This window comes from Oncorhynchus clarkii, chromosome 3 (assembly GCF_045791955.1).
Source record: "Oncorhynchus clarkii lewisi isolate Uvic-CL-2024 chromosome 3, UVic_Ocla_1.0, whole genome shotgun sequence".
NCBI lineage: Eukaryota > Metazoa > Chordata > Actinopteri > Salmoniformes > Salmonidae > Oncorhynchus > Oncorhynchus clarkii.
Window position 1 is genome coordinate 66,106,597 of NC_092149.1, and position 21,415 is coordinate 66,128,011.

Here is a 21,415-nt window from a genome sequence, read left to right on the forward strand (position 1 = left end):
GTGTAAAATAAAATGTTATGCATGATGTCATATCTTGTGTACTGTATGTGTAGAAGACAACATTGCCATGTGTTAAGCATAGTCTTACAAGACAATGGTAAAATGATTACATTCTCTCCAAGAAATCTTTCAAATGTTTGCTTGTTTATTTCGCAGGACCCCAATTTTCAAGAAATACATGATTAGCCTCGCAAACCTAAACACAACAAGCATTATGACTTGCACTGATATGTAAAATACATAATATACAAAACAAAATAAATATAATTAATATTTCAATAGCATGCCTCACAATGCAAACGGCGTATGTACTTTATGTATACATTAGAATGACAACTATGAAGAGTTGAAGCATAGCTTTTCCAAATCACATTTTATTAATAAAAACAAAAGCCCTGGATCTACCACTCTAATCTAGGCTTATAACAAAGCTCTGATTTTACATTGTACCTTGATGCATACAAGTAACACAGCCTAAATGTCTTACAAGCTGGTTGACGGCGCCCATCCATCTGCGCAATATACAACAGTATGTCTACACCGGAAACAGTCGGCTGGGCAGTTAGTGCCTTATTCAAACGCCTTCAGAATGAATTTACATTACTGGCACATCTTTTTACACGTCAAGGTACTGCGGGGGAAGAAAAACAACAGTGGGAAAATATAAAATACATTGCTTATAGTCAAACAAGGCAGTTTGACAAAGAGAACGGCCTAGAAACTCTACAGAACCTGTAAGGTAAAAGGAGAGATAGATGAATGCTTTGTTTTCTGTACATTCTAGAAGGTTTAGTAGCACCATGTAAAAGCTTGAGTCAACTGTCTTAAGGGCTTTTCACACTACATGTTCTTAGCCCAGGGCCAACCTTAACCCTGGTTGAAAACTAGCCCTGGGCTACGTGCAGTGTGAACGCAACTTAAGATGGACAAGCGACAGGCAAGGTAAAGCTTTAAGGGAAATAGTCCATTTCAGTTCAGTCAGTGCTTTCAGCCTGTTTCCTCCCCTCATCTCCATGTCATGTGCGGTAAGCAATGTAAGTTGATCTCAGAACCATATTCTATCTTTAACTGCTCTTAGTAAGTTAATATGGCTTGGCGAGGCAGAGTACAACAGATGGAAGGAATGCAGTCACACCGGGTGATTGACAGGATTTTAGTTCTGGAGCACGTGATGGTCAGGCGCTGTGTTGACATGATGACAAAGGTCAGAGGTGTTCTTTCCTGTCCTGAATCTCTGGTGGACTGCTGGCTGCTGCTGTTCTGTAGCCTGGTCCCAGATCTGTTTATGCTGTCTTGTAAACTCCTATGATTGTCACGCCAATGGCCATAGGATTTGTCGAGACAGCACAAACTGATCTGGGACTAGGTTAGCTGTTGAAGGTGCTCCATTAGCTTTTCTGAGTGTCCGTCTCCAGTTCCAGTTCCTCTCCATCTTGTAGTTCTTTGTCCACTTCTTGTAGTTCCTGGTCATCTTGTAGTTCTTCATCATCTTGTAGTTCTTTGTCCTGGTCATGTATCTGATCATACTGTAGCTGCTCAACGTCTTCTTCATCTTCCTCGTGCAGAGTCAGTTTCCTGTCCTCCACCAGCTTCATCTTGTCCCGGATGTGTACAGCAGAGGATGCCATGTCTCCTGGGCTGCCGAAGTACTGCTCACTCCTAAAGGGGGACATAGCGGAGGGAAGGAATCAACAACAAGGCATCAGTTCTCCTCTTAAAGTGGCATGCATCATTAGATCTTCAAACATCTTCATGTACACTATGACATTGATAAATGGTTATAGTGGATGGATAACATCAGTTGCCAGTGTAAATTATGTTTGGTACTTGAGGAGTAAATTGGAAATAACTTTACCAGCATTGACGTTAACCCCGCATCATGACAAGTTTCAGGGAGTCACTAAAGTCATGCAGGTTTTAGTGTGACCTGTCCTCTGTTTCTTACCCATCTGGGAATATAACAGGGACAGTGAGTCTGTCCAGTAGAGCCTTCCCCACCGTCTCCACCTCCTCATAGGTCTCCTGCTCCAACTCCACTGGGAGATCACCCTGCTCTGGGCTGGCTTGGACCAGCACCTGGGATGGAGAAGACAGTGTTGTGTTCATATTTCAGAACATATGGATTCTTTAGACATTCAGAATGGTGAAAACAGAGAGCCACAAACAGAGAGCCACAAACAGAGAGCCACAAACAGAGAGCCACAAACAGAGAGCCACAAACAGAGTGTCACAAACAGAGAGCCACAAACAGAGAGCCACAAACAGAGAGCCACATGTCAGTGTCATGAAAGGAGTGTGGTTGTTTGTCCTGGCAAAGTGGTTTTATGGCTGACTGAATGGGAGTTGATAATTATGAGTCTTTTACTCTGCTGGTCTCGGCTGCTCTCGGGAAGAAATTACGAGTCCTCATTGTCCGAGACGAGTCAAGACTAAGTAAAAACGTGTCCAACACAGAGACAAGACTGAGACACTCAATATATGGTCTCGAGGCTGGACTCACTACAACACTGATCATTAAAGAGGCTGCTCTGGAGTTTAGTTGCTACTTGTTTACCTAAAATGTTGGCTTGAGTGTTGTCTGTCATCACTACCTTCTGTCATGAAACCTCACAACCTGTAGGTTTTCCATAGGCTCAAATAAGCTTTAGGCAGGGAGAAAGCCTTTTCTTGGTGTCTCATTCTTTAAACAGTAAATATTGTCCATTCTTCACCCACCTTCTCAGCTGCGGTGTGGAAAGAGCAGGCCATTTCCAGCCGATGGACCCTCTCCTCAGAGGTGACAGAGAACTGTTTCCAGACCCGGTTGAGGCGTGGCAGGGTGTCACCGGAGGAGCGTGTGGTGCAGCGTAGAGACTGACACAACACCACCGTCGCCTGAAGCAGCTGACGGCCGTAGTCATAGGTGCTCTGAAACACAGAGAAAGAGGGAGATGCTCAGGGTTGTGTTCAGGGTTGTGTTCTGTACATGTATGTCAACAGCTTGCCACGAGAGATCAGTACCTGTGCAACATCCACAAATTTCTTGTGTTTCTCCAGCAGCACTTTGGTTTCCTGTGCATCGTCCCCGAGCCTGATGTGGGTCTTCAGGAGAGCATCCAGCAGCTCACCAAGCCACTCCACCGCCTGAGAATCAACACAGGTATGAGGTTTACAAGGTCTTCTTAACAACAAAAACAATATGTCAATAATAACAAAACAACACATCAGTGACGTGTTGAAATATGCAACCCAGAACCAAAGATTAAACTAACAAACAGACAGACAGAGATGAAGAAGGGAAGGTCCATAGACTGACCTGTGATGCATCTTCCTCACACTTGAAAAGCTGGACCATCTGAAGCATCTTCAGTCTCCTCACATCCACCATGTCTTCACATCTAGACAGAACCAAAACACTCTTAAAACATGACAATGGTCATTTCCATGTCAATATCCATGGCAAAGTCCAAAATTCGATGATATTACAGAAACTGTCTGACTCATGGGAGCTTTGTAAACAACTTCAGCATTATCTGGAGCAGCTGCAGCCCTGCACGCTCAGGAAAAAAGACATCTGGGTAAACCTTTGTTTCCGGAGTTGCATGTCCTCCATAACTCCTTGGATATGATCAATGTTTTCTTTGTTTTCAATGGGCACATCCTTCCCATAGGACCAGGTTGTCTGGTTGGACATCTGATCCATCACGACCTGCCCTTTCTCCCTCAGGCCTGCCAGGGATCCCTCTGGACAGAGCATCACAGCAGAGAATATTCCTCAATAACCAAACTAACACTACTGATAGTTATAAAATATTCCAACCAAACTTTATTCTTGCAGTTATCCATCTACAGTTGAAGTCGGAAGTTTACATACACTTAGGTTGGAGTCATTAAAACTCGTTTTTCAACCACTCCACACATTTATTGTTAACAAACGATAGTTTGTCGGTTAGGACATCTACTTTGTGCAAGTCGTGTTTCCAACAATTGTTTACAGACAGCTTATTTCACTGTATCCCAATTCCAGTGGGTCAGAAGTTTACATACACTAAGTTGACTGTGCCTTTAAACAGCTTGGACAATTCCAGAAAATTATGTCATGGCTTTAGAAGCTTCTGATAGGCTACTTGACTTCATTTGAGTCAATTGAAGGTGTACCTGTGGAAGTATTTCAAGGCCTACCTTCAAACTCAGTGCCTCTGTGCTTGACATCATGGGAAAATCAAAGAAAATCAGCCAAGACCACAGAAAAAAAATTGTAGACCTCCACAAGTCTGGTTCATCCTTGGGAGCAATTTCCAAATGCCTGAAGGTACCACGTTCATCTGTACAAACAATAGTACGCAAGTATAAACACCATGGGACCACGCAGTCGTCATATCGCTCAGGAAGGAGACTCGTTCTGTCTCCTAGAGATGAACGTACTTTGGTGCGAAAAGTGCAAATCAATCCCAGAACAACAGCAAAGGACCTTGTGAAAATGCTGGAGGAAACAGGTACAAAAGTATCTATATCTATAAAACGAGCCTAATATCGATATAACCTGAAAGGCCACTCAGCAAGGAAGAAGCCACTGCTCCATAACCGCCATAAAAAAGCCAGACTACGGTTTGCAACTGCACATGGGGACAAAGATCGTACTTTTTGGAGAAATGTCCTCTGGTCTGATGAAACAAAAATAGAACTGTTTGGCCATAATGACCATCGTTATGTTTGGAGGAAAAAGTATGAGGCTTGCAAGCCAAAGACCACCATCCCAACCGTGAAGCACAGGGGTGGCAGCATCAAGTTGTGGAGGTGCTTTGCTACAGAAGAGACAGGTGCACTTCACAAAATAGATGGGATCATGAGGCAGGAAAATTATATGGATATATTAAAGCAACATCTCAAGACATCAGACAGGAAGTTAAAGCTTGGTCGCAAATGGGTCTTCCTAATGGACAATGGCCCCAAGCATACTTCCAAAGTTGTGGCAAAATGGCTTAAGGATAAAAAACGTCAAAGTATTGGCCATCACAAAGCCCCGACCTCAATCCTATAGACAATTTGTGGGCAGAACTGAAAGCACCTGTGCGAGCAAGGAGGCCTACAAACCTGACTCAGTTAGACCAGCTCTGTCAGGAGAAATGGGCCACAATTCACCCAACTTATTGTGGGGAGCTTGTAGAAGGCTATCCGAAACGTTTGACCCAAGCTAAACAATTTAAAGGCAATGTTACAAAATACTAATTGAATGTATGTAAACTTCTAACCCACTGGGAATGTGATGAAAGAAATAAAAGCTGAAATAAATCATTCATACTATTATTCTGACATTTCACATTATTAAAATAAAGTGATGATTTTACCTGACCTAAGACAGGGAATTTTTACTAGCATTAAATGTCAGGAATGGTGAAAAACTGAGTTTAAATGTATTTGTCTAAGGTGTATGTAAACTTCCGACTTCAACTGTAATAAGACAGAGTGTGTTTAATTTAAAAATAATAAATGAATAATAACATTACAAAAATGAACAGTAAGAATAGAATAATAAAATTGTGCTTACCAACACTCTTGAGTTTCTCCTCGAGGTGTTTGAGTGTTTGTTGGATGGCAGCCCCGTCAGTGGGGGCCACGTCTGCACAGAGCATGCCCAGTAGACCATCCAGCTGCTGGGACAGCTGCGAGGGTAAACTGGGGTGTTAGTACAAAGGCAACACAAAGCTGTAGTCCATACAGTTAGTCTATACTATTATGACTGAATCCCAAATCAACCCCCACTCCTTCACCCCTAGGCCCTTAAGTAGATTGGAGGACTTGATAAGTGTAAGCAATATGGGTGGTGGTAGCTCCATCTTGCCATCTGATTGTTGTCATATTGCTTTCACATATCGATCTACAGTACACAAATGCCAAGGGACTGGCCCTAGGTACTGACTTGGTGATTTAGAGTAAGAATCACTGTCGCTCTTGTTCTTGGCTGTATAGGTATTTTGCTATTATCAAATAAATTCAATCAATCAATGAATTAATCCATGAAACATACATCCTGTGCGGTGCCGTGGAACTCGTGTGCTGACTGCAGTACGTTCTGCCTGGACTCCAGTTGGCTGGCCTGTCTGTAACAGACATCACTGAGCTGCTGCTGAAGACCCTTCAGCTCCACTAGGTCCTCCTCGTCTCCAGCACTCAGCAACGCTGCTATCTGCTGGTTCAGCTCCACGTACACCGCAAACCACTCCTGTGGATACACAACCAATAACACACACATTATTACACCGCAAACCACTCCTGTGGATACACAACCAATAACACACACATTATTACACCGCAAACCACTCCTGTGGATACACAACCAATACCACACATATTATTACACCGCAAACCACTCCTGTGGATACACAACCAATAACACACACATTATTACACCGCAAACCACTCCTGTGGATACACAACAAATAACACACACATTATTACACCGCAAACCACTCCTGTGGATACACAACCAATAACACACATATTATTACACCGCAAAACACTCCTGTGGATACACAACCAATAACACACACATTATTACACCGCAAACCACTCCTGTGGATACACAACCAATAACACACACATTATCACATAGCAAACCACTCCAGGAAATAAACAACCAATAAGACATTATCATACACAGCAAGCAATCCTGTATATACACAACCAATAATACATTATCATACACAGCAAGCAATGCTGTATATACACAACCAATAACACATTATGTAAACTCCCGAGCTGACAAGGTACAAATCAGTGGGGCAAAAAAGTATTTAGTCAGCCAACAATTGTGCAAGTTCTCACACTTAAAAAGATGAGTGGCCTGTAATTTTCATCATAGGTACACTTCAACTATGACAGACAAAATGAGGGGAAAACAATCCAGAAAATCACATTGTAGGATTGTTTATGAATTTATTTGCAAATTATGGTGGAAATAAGTATTTGGTCACCTACAAACAAGCAAGATTTCTGGCTCTCACAGACCTGTAACTTCTTATTTAAGAGGCTCCTCTGTCCTCCACTCATTACATGTATTAATGGCACCTGTTTGAACTTGTTATCAGTATAAAAGACACCTGTCCACAACCTCAAACAGTCACACTCCAAACTCCACTGTGGCCAAGACCAAAGAGCTGTCAAAGGACACCAGAAACAAAATTGTAGACCTGCACCAGGCTGGGAAGACTGGTGCAGGTAATCTGCAATAGGTAAGCAGCTTGGTTTGAAGAAATCAACTGTGGGAGCAATTATTAGGAAATGGAAGACATACAAGACCACTGATAATCTCCCTTGATCTGGGGCTCCACGCAAGATCTCACCCCGTGGGGTCAAAATGATCACAAGAACGGTGAGCAAAAATCCCAGAACCACACGGGGGGACCTAGTGAATGACCTGCAGAGAGCTGGGACCAAAGTAACAAAGCCTACCATCAGTAACACACTACGCCGCCAGGGACTCAAATCCTGCAGTGCCAGACGTGTCCCCCTGCTTAAGCCAGTACATGTCCAGGCTCGTCTGAAGTTTGCTAGAGAGCATTTGGATGATCCAGAAGAAGATTGGGAGAATGTCATATGGTTAGATGAAACCAAAATATAACTTTTTTGTAAAAACTCAACTCGTCGTGTTTGGAGGACAAAGAATGCTGAGTTGCATCCAAAGAACACCATACCTACTGTGAAGCATGGGGGTAGAAACATCATGCTTTAGGGCTGTTTTTCTGCAAAGGGACCAGGACGACTGATCCGTGTAAAGGAAAGAATGAATGGGGCCATGTATCGTGAGATTTTGAGTGAAAACCTCCTTCCATCAGCAAGGGCATTGAAGATGAAACATGGCTGGGACTTTCAGCATGACAATGATCCCAAACACACCGCCCGGGCAACGAAGGAGTGGCTTCGTAAGAAGCATTTCAAGGTCCTGGAGTGGCCTAGCCAGTCTCCAGATCTCAACCCCATAGAAAATCTTTGGAGGGATTTGAAAGTCCGTGTTGCCCAGCAACAGCCCCAAAACATCACTGCTCTAGAGGAGATCTGCATGGAGGAATGGGCCAAAATACCAGCAACAGTGTGTGAAAACCTTGTGAAAACTTACAGAAAACGTTTGACCTCTGTCATTGCCAACAAAGGGTATATAACAAAGCATTGAGATAAACTTTTGTTATTGACCAAATACTTATTTTCCACCATAATTTGCAAATAAATTAATAAAAAATCCTACAATGTGATTTTCTGGATTTTTTTTCTCATTTTGTCTTTCAGAGTTGAAGTGTACCTATGATGAAAATTACAGGCCACTCACCTTTTTAAGTGGGAGAACTTGCACAATTGGTGGCTGACTAAATACTTTTGCCCCACTGTATATACACAACCAATGCGTTATTACAGAGCAGAAGAGTCAGACACTACAAAACAAATAATATATTTTGTGGAGACACAATTCATACCAGCAAACACAGAAGGTTGTGCTAATACTGTATACCAACAATACAAATAGTTTCTGTATCAAAGTTGTTAATGTTCAGTTCAGACCTACTGTGTACAGTAATTGAGTTGAATGCTTTTGGACTGTCATTATTACTTAGAGAACACTTAACATTTCAGATCAATAGCTCCACCTGCTGAAGGCTGTGGGATATAACACCAAAACAAGGCTCTCGCTCTCTTGACAGTGTGGGTGTCGCTCTCTGCCGGTGTGGGTGTCGCTCTCTGCCGGTGTGGGTGTCGCTCTCTGCCGGTGTGGGTGTCGCTCTCTGCCGGTGTGGGTGTCGCTCTCTGCCGGTGTGGGTGTCGCTCTCTGCCGGTGTGGGTGTATCTAGCCTAATCGTCAATCTTAGCTTTGACCTCGCTCTGGCTTTAGCCTTCAATTCACCCTGGCCAGCTTTCTCTGTTCCGGTCAACGGGGCCCGCTCCAGCCCAGAGCAATGATTCATCAGGGTCTTTGATATAAACCCAGCCAGGAGAGACATTAGTTACACCCCACAGCTGTTGCTGCTGCAGTCACTTCCTGGCCTGGACTGACTCTGGTGATTGAGCAGGAAAATACTAATGCCAGCTGTTGTTTTGTTAGTGAAATCACACAAAACTTTTCCAGATGTAAACATTGTACCTTATTTATGTCAATGGTTTACCTACATCAGTTCCATAGTTGTAGTCTAGTACCGCTTTGCCCCTGCTTCTCAGCCCAGAGAGTACTGATCTATGAAAAGCAGTTACAGAACAGTATGTCTTCTGCCAAGTGCCTTCCCTACAGTCTCCTGGCAGCTAACACATTCGTCCTAACAATCTAAATCCATAATCATATTCAGTCACCTAATTATTGGGATCTTCAAGACACTCCAGACATGTACTTCTATTGCAGAGAGAGAGAACTAGCAGCTATCTATCTCCACAACTCTTCTCTGTAAGTGAGTATGAACACTGAACAATGAGTGGCGTAACAGAGCTGTGTCTGTGGTGTTATCGTGTCTGTGGTGTCCTTACGCTGTGTTTGCTCTCTATCTCTTGTGTCTTCTGGCCAACTATGTGTCTTGAGTTGTGTGGTATTGTATTATGTTGTGTTGCGTCTGTTTTGTGTCTATTGTGTCTGTAGTGTGTTGTTTTATTCTGTCCTTACGCTGTGTTGGCTTTCCATCTCCTCGTGTTTCTGCTGTAGGGCCTGGGAGGCCCTGATAGAATCTCCGATCCCCCACTGTGTTCGGAGCTGCTCTGTGCCAGGCCCCTCCAGCCAATTCACAACCTGCATAGCAACAAGAGAGACCCCATTGGACACAATCATTGATAAATGCTTCATCACTTCCCCCAGGCCGACCAACGAAATACCTTCCAGGTATCAGAGGTCCCTAATTGGTTGGAAAAACTGTAAATCAGAGTGGGTTTCAATCAGGTAACACTCCTTAAAAGCTAGCAGGTGATATAAAGCATGTATTGGCATTTAAAATGTTGTATAATGAGGCTCATTGTTAAAACAGTGTACCATGTGTCAGCACAGCAATATATTATGTCAAGTTACCTATAAAGTAAATATTGTTCACGATATATTGTACTAATGTTTTCTGTGTGTGTCTACTTGAAACTGACATCTCAGGACAAGATAAGGATAACATGATAAATCTAATTCAACATCTGGTTGAAATACAGCATTATTTAAGGAAGATCAAGAAGAGGTGTTAGAATCCACTGAACTTTGAAAGAGGGATGATAAAATGGTTCAGTGTTGAGTTTGAAAGAGGTTTTCGGCATCATCCTTTAGCCTTGCTAAGCAATTCTCCCGCCTGTCTCCTATATCGCTCAGAGAAATACAGCTTACAAACTACTCCCCCACTTGCTACACTGCATCTCTACTCCCAGCAGATAAGAACTAGGCCAAACCCCCCTAGCCAAACTAATCCATCATCCTACAGAACAACATCTTCATCCCCATAGCAACAGACTGCTCATTCCGTTAGGATCTAGAATCTAAAATAGAATCCATCCATTCCATGGAACACATCACATCATATCGAAGGAGCTGTTCACTTCCTTTTGCACAGGAAAACATTCAAAATGCTGACATCTTTAGATCAGCGGTTCTCAGCCTGGTGTACTAGTGCCCCTAAGGGTATCAGTCAGATAGGTGGTAGCCTATATGGGAGGAATAATAAGAACATAGGGCAAATGATCAGTTGCACATGACGGAGTACGGAGAACAACTGTTTTAGATGCTAAAGTAGAGTTAAATCTATTGGCCAATGGGAGAAAAGGCATTTTCCCTTCATGGTTACAGACAGGAAATGAGGTAGTGCCAGCTGCCAAGGAGGAAGTGTGCTGAGATGTAGCCATGTGTGCTGACTGCTCATCCTGGCTTTGTCTCAACTCCATATTAGGAAGATGTTCCTAATTTTTGGTATACTCAGTGTATGCACAAGTTTTATGATATGGAAATATGAGGTGCACTTTTGGCTTGCTTGTATGACATCAATGCGATATTTATTATAATCCTCAACGTATCATCTTTCAAAATACACAGAGTCCTCGTAATTTACAGCCTTTCCCTCACAAAAATATGAAAACGTTGCCCAATTAGCGGGAGGGATGAGGGCAGCTTCTTGTCGCGTGTTGTGTTCAAGTTCAGAATGTCTGTCGTCAAAACCCATGCAGAGCTGTGAAACAGAGACCCTGAAGTCAAGGCAGTGAGATGTCTGTAATCTGCATTTGTTTGAATCCTGGCATCAGTATTTCACCATGCTGGTGTTTTGATGCCATTAGGGCATTGTGTGTAGGGCACTAGGCAGGTGTTGATGATGTTGGCATTGTGCAGTGGGTTTGGGTGTGTGTAGTATGTTGGTGTGTGTGTAGTGTGTGTTCAGTGTGTATCCAGAGTGTGACATCATAGGGCAGTGTGTGTGCAGTACCTGCATGACCTTGGTCTGTATCTCCTCCAGCTGGGATCGTTTGCTGCGTTGGCGACACACCTCCTGGTACTTAGTGTACTGTTCCCTGAGGGAGTCCAGCAGCTTCATGACCTGAAATAATAGTTTATCTTGTATAGTATTTGTATGTTATGTGTGAATTTTGATGTTATATGTTTACATCTTATCCGGCTTGCCATAACTGAAGTTCCCTCTGGGGAAAATGCAGTTATTCTATTGTACCTGTGGCTGGGCCAGTAGCTCGTCATCCATGGGGGACCAGGCCACACCACCTCCCTCTGACCCATTAAACCTCCGCTGCTGCAGCTCTGACAGCAACTCATGGCCTGGAGGGGAGAGAGGAGATAGGGATGGTCATAGGGGGAATGGTAGTGAGAGAGATATGTTTTTATATATAAGTGTGTGTGAGAGAGAGAGAGAGACAGCCAGCCAGAGAGAGCGAGAGAGACAGCCAGAGAGAGAGAGAGCGAGAGAGACAGCCAGAGAGAGAGAGAGCGAGAGAGACAGCCAGAGAGAGAGAGAGCGAGAGAGACAGCCAGAGAGAGAGAGAGAGAGCGAGAGAGACAGCCAGAGAGCGAGAGAGCGAGAGAGACAGCCAGAGAGCGAGAGAGCGAGACAGCCAGAGAGCGAGACAGCCAGAGAGCGAGAGAGCGAGACAGCCAGAGAGCGAGAGAGAGACAGCCAGAGAGCGAGAGAGAGACAGCCAGAGAGAGAGAGAGAGAGAGAGAGAGAGAGAGACAGCCAGAGAGAGAGAGAGAGAGAGAGAGACAGCCAGAGAGAGAGAGAGAGAGAGAGAGAGAGAGAGAGAGAGACAGCCAGAGAGAGAGAGAGAGAGAGACAGCCAGAGAGAGAGAGAGACAGCCAGAGAGAGAGAGAGCGAGAGAGACAGCCAGAGAGAGCGAGAGAGACAGCCAGAGAGAGCGAGAGAGACAGCCAGAGAGAGCGAGAGAGACAGCCAGAGAGAGCGAGAGAGACAGCCAGAGAGAGCGAGAGAGACAGCCAGAGAGCGAGAGAGACAGCCAGAGAGCGAGAGAGACAGCCAGAGAGCGAGAGAGACAGCAAGAGAGCGAGACAGCCAGAGAGCGAGACAGCCAGAGAGCGAGAGAGCGAGACAGCCAGAGAGCGAGAGAGCGAGACAGCCAGAGAGCGAGAGAGACAGCCAGAGAGAGAGAGAGAGACAGCCAGAGAGAGAGAGAGAGAGACAGCCAGAGAGCGAGAGAGAGAGACAGCCAGAGAGCGAGAGAGAGAAAGACAGCCAGAGAGCGAGAGAGAGAGACAGCCAGAGAGCGAGAGAGACAGCCAGAGAGCGAGAGAGACAGCCAGAGAGACAGCGAGAGAGACAGCCAGAGAGACAGCGAGAGAGACAGCGAGAGAGACAGCGAGAGAGACAGCCAGAGAGACAGCGAGAGAGACAGCCAGAGAGACAGCCAGAGAGACAGCCAGAGAGACAGCCAGAGAGACAGCGAGAGAGACAGCGAGAGAGACAGCGAGAGAGACAGCGAGAGAGACAGACAGAGAGACAGCGAGAGAGAGAGAGAGACAGCCAGAGAGAGAGAGAGACAGCCAGAGAGAGAGAGAGAGAGACAGCCAGAGAGAGAGAGAGACAGCCAGAGAGAGAGAGAGACAGCTAGAGAGAGAGAGAGAGACAGCCAGAGAGAGAGAGACACAGCCAGAGAGAGAGAGAGACAGCCAGAGAGAGAGAGACAGCCAGAGAGAGAGAGACAGCCAGAGAGAGAGAGAGACAGCCAGAGAGAGAGAGAGACAGCCAGAGAGAGAGAGAAAGAAATGTGTACTACAGTACAGAATGTAGACGACAGCAAGTTCAGCCATTAAGTTACATTATACATTTCAGCGGTGCATTATTGTGGAGTAGTACTTCAGGGGAAAGATTGCTTTTCATTTATTCATAATACCAACATCCACAGCATCCCAACCTCTTTAAACAGAGATGAATTACACTGGAAAGCCATCCAAGTACGTTCTTTGATAACAGCACATAACAAATAGGACAGAGTATTGTTCTTATATCATGCTCTTATTCTATCTCACGCTGTACCTCCTCGCCTGTCTGTTGTGCCTGTAGCAACACAAACAAGAGTGACAGGGCAGCCCAAGCCCTCTTCTTCATTACGCAAGACAATCGCTCAGAGAGCGAGCGAGCGAGAAAGAGAGAGCATCAGGCGTTGTGTAGGAAGTATCCCAAATTGCACACTATTCTCAATATAATGCACTACTTTTAGCAAAGGCCCATAGGTTTCTGGTCAAAAGTAGTGCACTATGTAGGAAATAGGATGCAATTTGGGACACATACCGAGTGAGTTCTTCTGTGGGAAGCACAGTACCAGAGACGCGTTGGGCTGACCGTCCATTCCACAACCACCAGACAAAGCTCCTTTTATTGGGACAGCTCTGCTATGTGCTGGCCTTCCAGGGTTGTGTCCCATAGAAAACCCTATTCCCTTTATAGTGCAGTACTTGGCCCTGGTCAGACGTAGTGCACTATGAAGGGAACAGGGTGCCATTTGGGCTCAGCCCAGCTCTGCTCTGGCATTCCTCTGAATGGGTAAATATTTTCACTGTAGTAAAACCGTTCAAGTGACACACTACTCGCCACTAGGCCTGCAAATACAATTACTGGGTCTACGTCCCAAAAGGGTGCCTTTTGGAACGCACTCTAGGAGTCTGTTTACTGAATGGTTACACAGAGTGGAAAATGTCAACTCTGCTGGTGGCGTGCACCATCTCTGCATCCTGTACAATTCAACTGAAATGGAGCTCAGACTGGTATAGAAACACACAGCTCTACTAGCTAGGCTACCTGGATTCAGCTATTTGTATTAACAATGACTTGTGGACAAAGATTGGTATAATTACCGGTTTGTAGAACTGTTTCAGGATCAAGCGATGGTAGGAAGTTACAATCTGGTGGCCTGGGAGAAAGATAAGTAAGCAATGTGTTTACTGTGTTCAATTCCCTTTCCTCAATCATGGATACTTAGAGCAAAAATAGATATAGTCAATACCTTTCTTTGTCTAATTGGTTGCTTTTCTCACTCTCGTTGATGACCACCAGTTCATCTAGAAGGGATGTGGACTCTTTGGTAAACTTCTCAAAGACCTGAGGAAAAACAAATGAGTAACAATGTACATGCATGTTTGTCACATAACAACAGGATTGGGGTGAATTCCATTTCAATCAGGAAGTAAACCATATTTAAATTCCACATTTTCCTCATCGAAAAGCATGGAAGAGAATTTCAGTGTACTTCCTGAATTGACCCCAACTCTGCATAATGTCATTGTTATATACATTTTCATCTGTAGGATTCAAATGTGATGTCCAAATGTGTGCTATTGTACACAGTCACAGTGCATTTGCTCACAAAACCACCTCCAACTTCCTTCATACTGGACACAGAGACATACACATGGACTCTGGGAAGTAGATAAAAGGGCCTCATTGACAAAATCCCGAAGTATCCCTTTAAAATGGTGGCTAGGCTTACCAGTCTTTTGTTCACCCAGTCCATGTGATCATACACTAAACTTCCTCCGAACTCATCAGTCAGCTGACAGGGCTCGATGTAGCGTGTGAGCTTATTGGCAGATACCAGAATAACCTGGAACAAGAGAACAGAGGAGAGACAGGGTCAGAGACAGTTATTAAATCCCCACTGTGGATTAAGGAATTGTATTATTTCATCATCACGCTAATCTCATCCAAGTTTGGACAGTATAAAAGCATGATTTAAGTTCGTAAAATGTAGAAACAATTGATCAAGTGGAGCAAGGCCTAAACACAGCTGGTAGCATGGTGTGATGGCCTTGCATACTGGTTAAGTTAACAACATTTCAATGTTAACAACTCACACTGACTAGATAGCGGTAAAGTTTTCAGTTCGACACATCAACGTTGACAACCCAGACAAACTAAATAGGTATTGGAATAGGATTCTGGGAGAGGCCTATACAGACAAGTCTCTCTGTAAGCCCTGCCTGTTAGCCTCCACGGCTGTTCCTCCTGTCAAATACAGGCCTGTTTAGATGTAGCAAGGGGATGGGAGGCAACCGCTGACCATACAGATAAGATGAACACAGCAGAACGTTTTCCACCAGGGACAGACTGGACAGGGAGACCACGGCCCATACAGATGACATGAACACAGCAGAATGTTTTCCACCAGGGACAGACTGGACAGAGAGACCACGGCCCATACATATGAGATGAACACAGCAGAATGTTTTCCACCAGGGACAGACTGGACAGAGAGACCACGGCCCATACAGATGAGATGAACACAGCAGAATGTTTTCCACCAGGGACAGACTGGACAGAGAGACCACGGCCCATACAGATGAGATGAACACAGCAGAATGTTTTCCACCAGGGACAGACTGGACAGAGAGACCACGGCCCATACAGATAAGATGAACACAGCAGAATGTTTTCCACCAGGGACAGACTGGACAGAGAGACCACGGCCCATACAGATGAGATGAACACAGCAGAATGTTTTCCACCAGGGACATACTGGACAGGGAGACCACAGCCCATACAGATGAGATGAACACAGCAGAATGTTTTCCACCAGGGACAGACTGGACAGAGAGACCACGGCCCATACAGATGAGATGAACACAGCAGAATGTTTTCCACCAGGGACAGACTGGACAGAGAGACCAGGGCCCATACAGATGAGATGAACACAGCAGAACGTTTTCCACCAGGGACAGACTGGACAGAGAGACCAGGGCACATATTCAGAAAGATCCGTTTGTCTTTCAGATCATAATGAATAAGACAGAAATGGCCTGATCCTAGATCAGCATTCATACTTTGAGATGCTTTATGAATATGGGCCCTGAACGCCAGTCCTCAGCACAAACATCCTGGATACGTCCAGTCAGAGTGAAGAAAAAGACTTACATCTCAATCTCCCAATAACGTCAATTCTCGTCAAGATATCTGCCTGTCTGATGTCATGTGTGGGTGTGTTGAGACGTATCGGAGCTATCTGGCATACCTGGTTGTTTGTTTTCAGACACTAATGGAGTGTAAAGTCAGAAATAGATGTATTGTATTTTCACCATGTTGTGATTCATCACCAGTCTATGCTGTGAATATTACTCAATGAAGATCAGATACTACTTATCCTAACCTGTACACACAGAGACATAACTCCCCTCACCCAGAAGATTAAAGTGAGAGCGTGTGCAGCATGAATAAAGGGATGAGAGAGAGCTTAAAGGTCAAATACAAGTGAACCCTCTGTATCTCAGCAGTCTACCATAATCTGGATGGTTTATTTTTAATCAAGATTTGCATAATGACATACTCTCCTTTTAAATCCTCCCGGTATGGTGACCCTAAACATAACATCCTAGCTCCGACCAACCGCATCACACGCTGAAAGCAGAGAACTGACTGGTATGTGTGTGTGTATCACAATCTGAGAGCAGAAACCTAAGTGGCAGGCTGCCAGCCCCTTGCACACATCCTCAATGTTGTCCATCAGATGCTAAACACACACTCCATCTACAATGCCATCAACCCTGGAGAACTATATAGTTAGGCATCAACCCTGGATAACTATATAGTTAGGCATCAACCCTGGAGAACTATATAGTTAGGCATCAACCCTGGAGAACTATATAGTTAGGCATCAACCCTGGAGAACTATATAGTTAGGCATCAACCCTGGAGAACTATATAGTTAGGCATCAACCCTGGATAACTATATAGTTAGGCATCAACCCTGGATAACTATATAGTTAGGCATCAACCCTGGATAACTATATAGTTAGGCATCAACCCTGGAGAACTATATAGTTAGGCATCAACCCTGGAGAACTATATAGTTAGGCATCAACCCTGGAGAACTATATAGTTAGGCATCAACCCTGGAGAACTGTGTAGTTAGGCATCAACCCTGGAGAACTGTGTAGTTAGGCATCAACCCTGGAGAACTGTGTAGTTAGGCATCAACCCTGGAGAACTGTGTAGTTAGGCATCAACCCTGGAGAACTGTGTAGTTAGAGGCTATCATAATGTTTTGTTTATCTCGGTAGAGACCAAAGCAAAACACACATACAAACACCATCATCACGCTACAGTGAAAACATGATGCTAATGCAGATTATTAACATTTTTCCCCTTGCAGACAGACTGACTCATTGATAAATATTCCTGGTTGTAAAGCAATCCCTAGAGTGTGTGGATCAATCCACATTGCCGTGTGGAATCGATGGAGGCCTCTTCATCTGCATATGACTAACAAGGTTAGGAGAATCACACACAGGCTTTCGTATTGCATGTGCATTTATTTCTATCGCGATTAGCCTCCAAATAAGAAGGAAGAAAACTGTAGCCTGGAGTTTCTAGTTAAATTGTGATGGCAGATTGGCAACCTCCCAAAGAGAAGAGAAGCAGTAAGAAAAACAGAACAGACCCATCCCTTCTCTTCCACAGCCCACTATGTATCAAATGACATCTGGATAGAGACATTTGTACATGAAACCAACCTCAATCTATCCCTCTCTGGGCATGTATCCACACAGTTATAGAGTAGGGGTGCTGATCTAGGATCAGTTTTGTCTTAACTTACATTTTAATGTATAGGAATATATGGAGAGGTGGTACCTGGACCCATATCCAAAAAGTGCCTCTGAGTAGGAGTACTGATCTAGGATCTGTATATATCGTCTGACTCAATATGATCTAAAAGGAAACACTGATCCTAGATCAACACTCCTACTCGGCAGCTTTTCAAATATGGACCCTGGGATGTAAACTCAGCTCACAATCCTAATCGAAGTGCTTTGAAACGGAAAGGCAGATCAAGCAGAGCATTTTGTGTCAGGGTTTAAACCCACAGTGGCATTATTGTTCAGTTGCGTCTCAGTGAGTCAGCTCTCTACCATAAGTGTTGCTTTGTCTCACTGTGAGATCATTCCATTAACAGAAGAACGTGTCCCCTCAAAATAGAATGGCCTTGTTTGAGAAGATCAAAACCATGATGTATTGTGGCTAAATTGTGACTTACTGACTTAAATACAAATAATAATCAGTACATGTTGCAAGGTGATTTGAAATGCAGTCCATGTCGAACAAACCAAATAGCTAGTTCCTTGAGATTGAGGAGGCAGGCACTGAGTGAGACTGTTCATGCCCTGTTACACTTCCACATGCTCCAGTGTTCATGCCAGATTGGTTGTGGGCAGTAGAGTCCAATACTTGTCAGCCAACCACTTAGTTCAAATATATTTCATTCTCAACACCACAACAGTAACGTTAGATGAATAAAAGTATCTAACTAAACAAGGTCAATTTCGCAATTGAACTATTTTCCCCCAATTCTCTTTTATTTCCAATCCCAATAAACGGACCACCTCTGCCATGTAACAGAGCCATCTGGTGAAGCAGGGGAGTTATAGGGAGGGAGAGCTAGAGGGTACTGCTGGCCCAGATCATTACACAACTGCTGGGAGCAAAATCAACAAGAAAGACCTCTACTGAGCAGTCTCAGGAATTAGTGTCACGACACTTTATACATACATATATATACACACATATACATACACACATACATATACATACATATACATACACACACATAGAAATAGAAACTGGCGTGTGTCCCACCATATAAATCCTTCAGGAAGTGATGATCAAAGACATATGGGAGGTTGAAATGGAGCAGGATGCATGAATGTTCTGATACAATGCTGACTTCCATTTAAAATCACCACACAGTGCACTTAAAATAGACTAACGCTGCCATGCTGTCTACCACAACAGACCTTGCCATCTATCTATCAGCCTCATTTGACAAAGAGCTTCATTACAGATTGAAATATGCATATTGGTCTATAACATGTTGTCAGGAATTACTCTGGGGGTTTATTGGTAACTGATAGGCTGCATTTGAGGGCTGTTGTGGAGCAGGCAACCACAAAAGAAGCAGCGAAAATCACCAGAAATCACTAGTCATTGTAATAACACCACCCACATGAGTTACCTATACAGAACAAACAGATCTGAAGAACACCATTGCTGAAGGGGTTAACAACACAAGGCCAAATTGAATACTGACAATTAAATATCTATTCCTCTCTATCAATTTGTTTGACACCCAACCACCAACATTGGAATCATTGGTTTGCGAAGGAAAGTAAATTGAATTCCGGCCATAATTAGTCCCTCTGGGAGGTGACTGGGGATGCTGCTGCTCAGAGGAACAACATTATTAGAGGGGGGAGAGAGAGAGAGATGCAGAGAGAGAGAGAGAGAGAGATGCAGAGAGAGAGAGAGAGAGAGAGAGATGCAGAGAGAGAGAGATGCAGAGAGAGAGAGAGAGAGAGATGCAGAGAGAGAGAGAGAGATGCAGAGAGAGATGCAGAGAGAGAGAGAGAGAGAGAGAGAGAGAGAGAGAGAGAGAGAGAGAGAGAGAGAGAGAGAGAGAGAGAGAGAGAGAGAGAGAGAGAGAGAGATGCAGAGAGAGAGAGAGAGAGATGCAGAGAGAGAGAGAGAGAGATGCAGAGAGAGAGAGAGAGATGCAGAGAGAGAGAGAGAGATGCAGAGAGAGAGAGAGAGAGAGATGCAGAGAGAGAGAGAGAGAGAGATGCAGAGAGAGAGAGAGAGAGAGAGAGAGAGAGAGAGAGAGAGAGAGAGAGAGAGATGCAGAGAGAGAGAGAGAGAGAGAGAGAGAGAGAGAGAGAGAGAGAGATGCAGAGAGAGAGAGAGAGAGAGAGAGAGAGAGAGAGAGAGAGAGAGAGAGAGAGAGATGCAGAGAGAGAGAGAGATGCAGAGAGAGAGAGAGAGAGATGCAGAGAGAGAGAGATGCAGAGAGAGAGAGAGAGAGAGAGAGAGAGCAGAGAGAGAGAGAGAGATATGCAGAGAGAGAGAGAGAGATGAAGAGAGAGAGAGAGAGATGCAGAGAGAGATGCAGAGAGAGAGATGCAGAGAGAGAGAGAGAGAGAGAGAGAGCAGAGAGAGAGAGAGAGAGAGAGAGAGAGAGAGAGAGAGAGAGAGAGAGAGAGAGATGAGAGATGCAGAGAGAGAGAGAGAGAGAGAGAGAGAGAGAGAGAGAGAGAGAGAGAGAGAGAGAGAGATGCAGAGAGAGAGAGAGATGCAGAGAGAGAAGAGAGAGAGATGCAGAGAGAGAGAGAGAGAGATGCAGAGAGAGAGAGAGCAGAGAGAGAGAGAGAGAGAGATGCAGAGAGAGAGATGCAGAGAGAGAGAGAGAGAGAGAGAGAGAGAGCAGAGAGAGAGAGAGAGAGAGAGAGAGAGAGAGAGCAGAGAGAGAGAGAGAGCAGAGAGCAGAGAGAGAGAGAGAGAGAGAGAGATGCAGAGAGAGAGAGAGAGAGAGAGCAGAGAGAGAGAGAGAGATGCAGAGAGAGAGAGAGAGAGAGCAGAGAGAGAGAGAGAGATGCAGAGAGAGAGATGCAGAGAGAGAGAGAGAGATGCAGAGAGAAAGAGAGATGCAGAGAGAGAGAGAGAGAGAGAGAGAGAGAGAGAGAGAGATGCAGAGAGAGAGAGAGAGAGAGAGAGATGCAGAGAGAGAGAGAGAGAGAGTGTCCTTTAACCATTTGTACATTGTTAAAACACTGTATATATATATAATATGACGTTTTTCACTTTATATATTCACTTTGTATGTTGTCTACCTCACTTGCTTTGGCAATGTTAACACATGTTTCCCATGCCAATAAAGCCCTTGAATTGAATTGAATTGAGATGCAGAGAGAGAGAGAGAGAGAGATGCAGAGAGAGAGAGAGAGAGATGCAGAGAGAGAGAGAGAGAGAGAGAGCAGAGAGAGAGAGAGAGAGAGAGAGAGAGATGCAGAGAGAGAGAGAGAGATGCAGAGAGAGAGAGATACAGAGAGAGAGAGAGATGCAGAGAGAGAGAGAGAGAGATGCAGAGAGAGAGAGAGAGAGAGAGAGAGAGAGAGATGCAGAGAGAGAGAGAGAGATGCATTATTTACTACCATTTTATATTATTATT

General features: G+C 44.4%; 1 protein-coding gene across 5 annotated transcripts in view; it reads right to left on the reverse strand.

Annotated features, from left to right (window-relative positions):
• Nucleotides 1-125: 125 nt before the first annotated feature.
• The window catches only part of LOC139401538 (SEC14 domain and spectrin repeat-containing protein 1-like), a 30,709-nt gene continuing 9,419 nt past the window's right edge, over nucleotides 126-21,415 (reverse strand). For 3 of the 5 annotated variants that reach the window (XM_071145712.1, XM_071145715.1, XM_071145714.1), the window contains exons 7-20: nucleotides 14,918-15,031; nucleotides 14,435-14,529; nucleotides 14,286-14,341; nucleotides 11,634-11,737; nucleotides 11,394-11,504; nucleotides 9,617-9,739; nucleotides 6,008-6,202; nucleotides 5,528-5,642; nucleotides 3,564-3,723; nucleotides 3,296-3,377; nucleotides 3,001-3,123; nucleotides 2,716-2,907; nucleotides 1,946-2,076; nucleotides 126-1,659 (exon numbers count right to left, since the gene is read on the reverse strand). In XM_071145712.1, coding sequence (XP_071001813.1) covers nucleotides 1,389-1,659; nucleotides 1,946-2,076; nucleotides 2,716-2,907; nucleotides 3,001-3,123; nucleotides 3,296-3,377; nucleotides 3,564-3,723; nucleotides 5,528-5,642; nucleotides 6,008-6,202; nucleotides 9,617-9,739; nucleotides 11,394-11,504; nucleotides 11,634-11,737; nucleotides 14,286-14,341; nucleotides 14,435-14,529; nucleotides 14,918-15,031 — 1,872 coding nt within the window. In that variant the 3' untranslated portion in view covers nucleotides 126-1,388. The remainder of the gene's footprint in view (nucleotides 1,660-1,945; nucleotides 2,077-2,715; nucleotides 2,908-3,000; nucleotides 3,124-3,295; nucleotides 3,378-3,563; nucleotides 3,724-5,527; nucleotides 5,643-6,007; nucleotides 6,203-9,616; nucleotides 9,740-11,393; nucleotides 11,505-11,633; nucleotides 11,738-14,285; nucleotides 14,342-14,434; nucleotides 14,530-14,917; nucleotides 15,032-21,415) is intronic. The other 2 variants (XM_071145724.1, XM_071145723.1) reach the window with 1 other exon arrangement.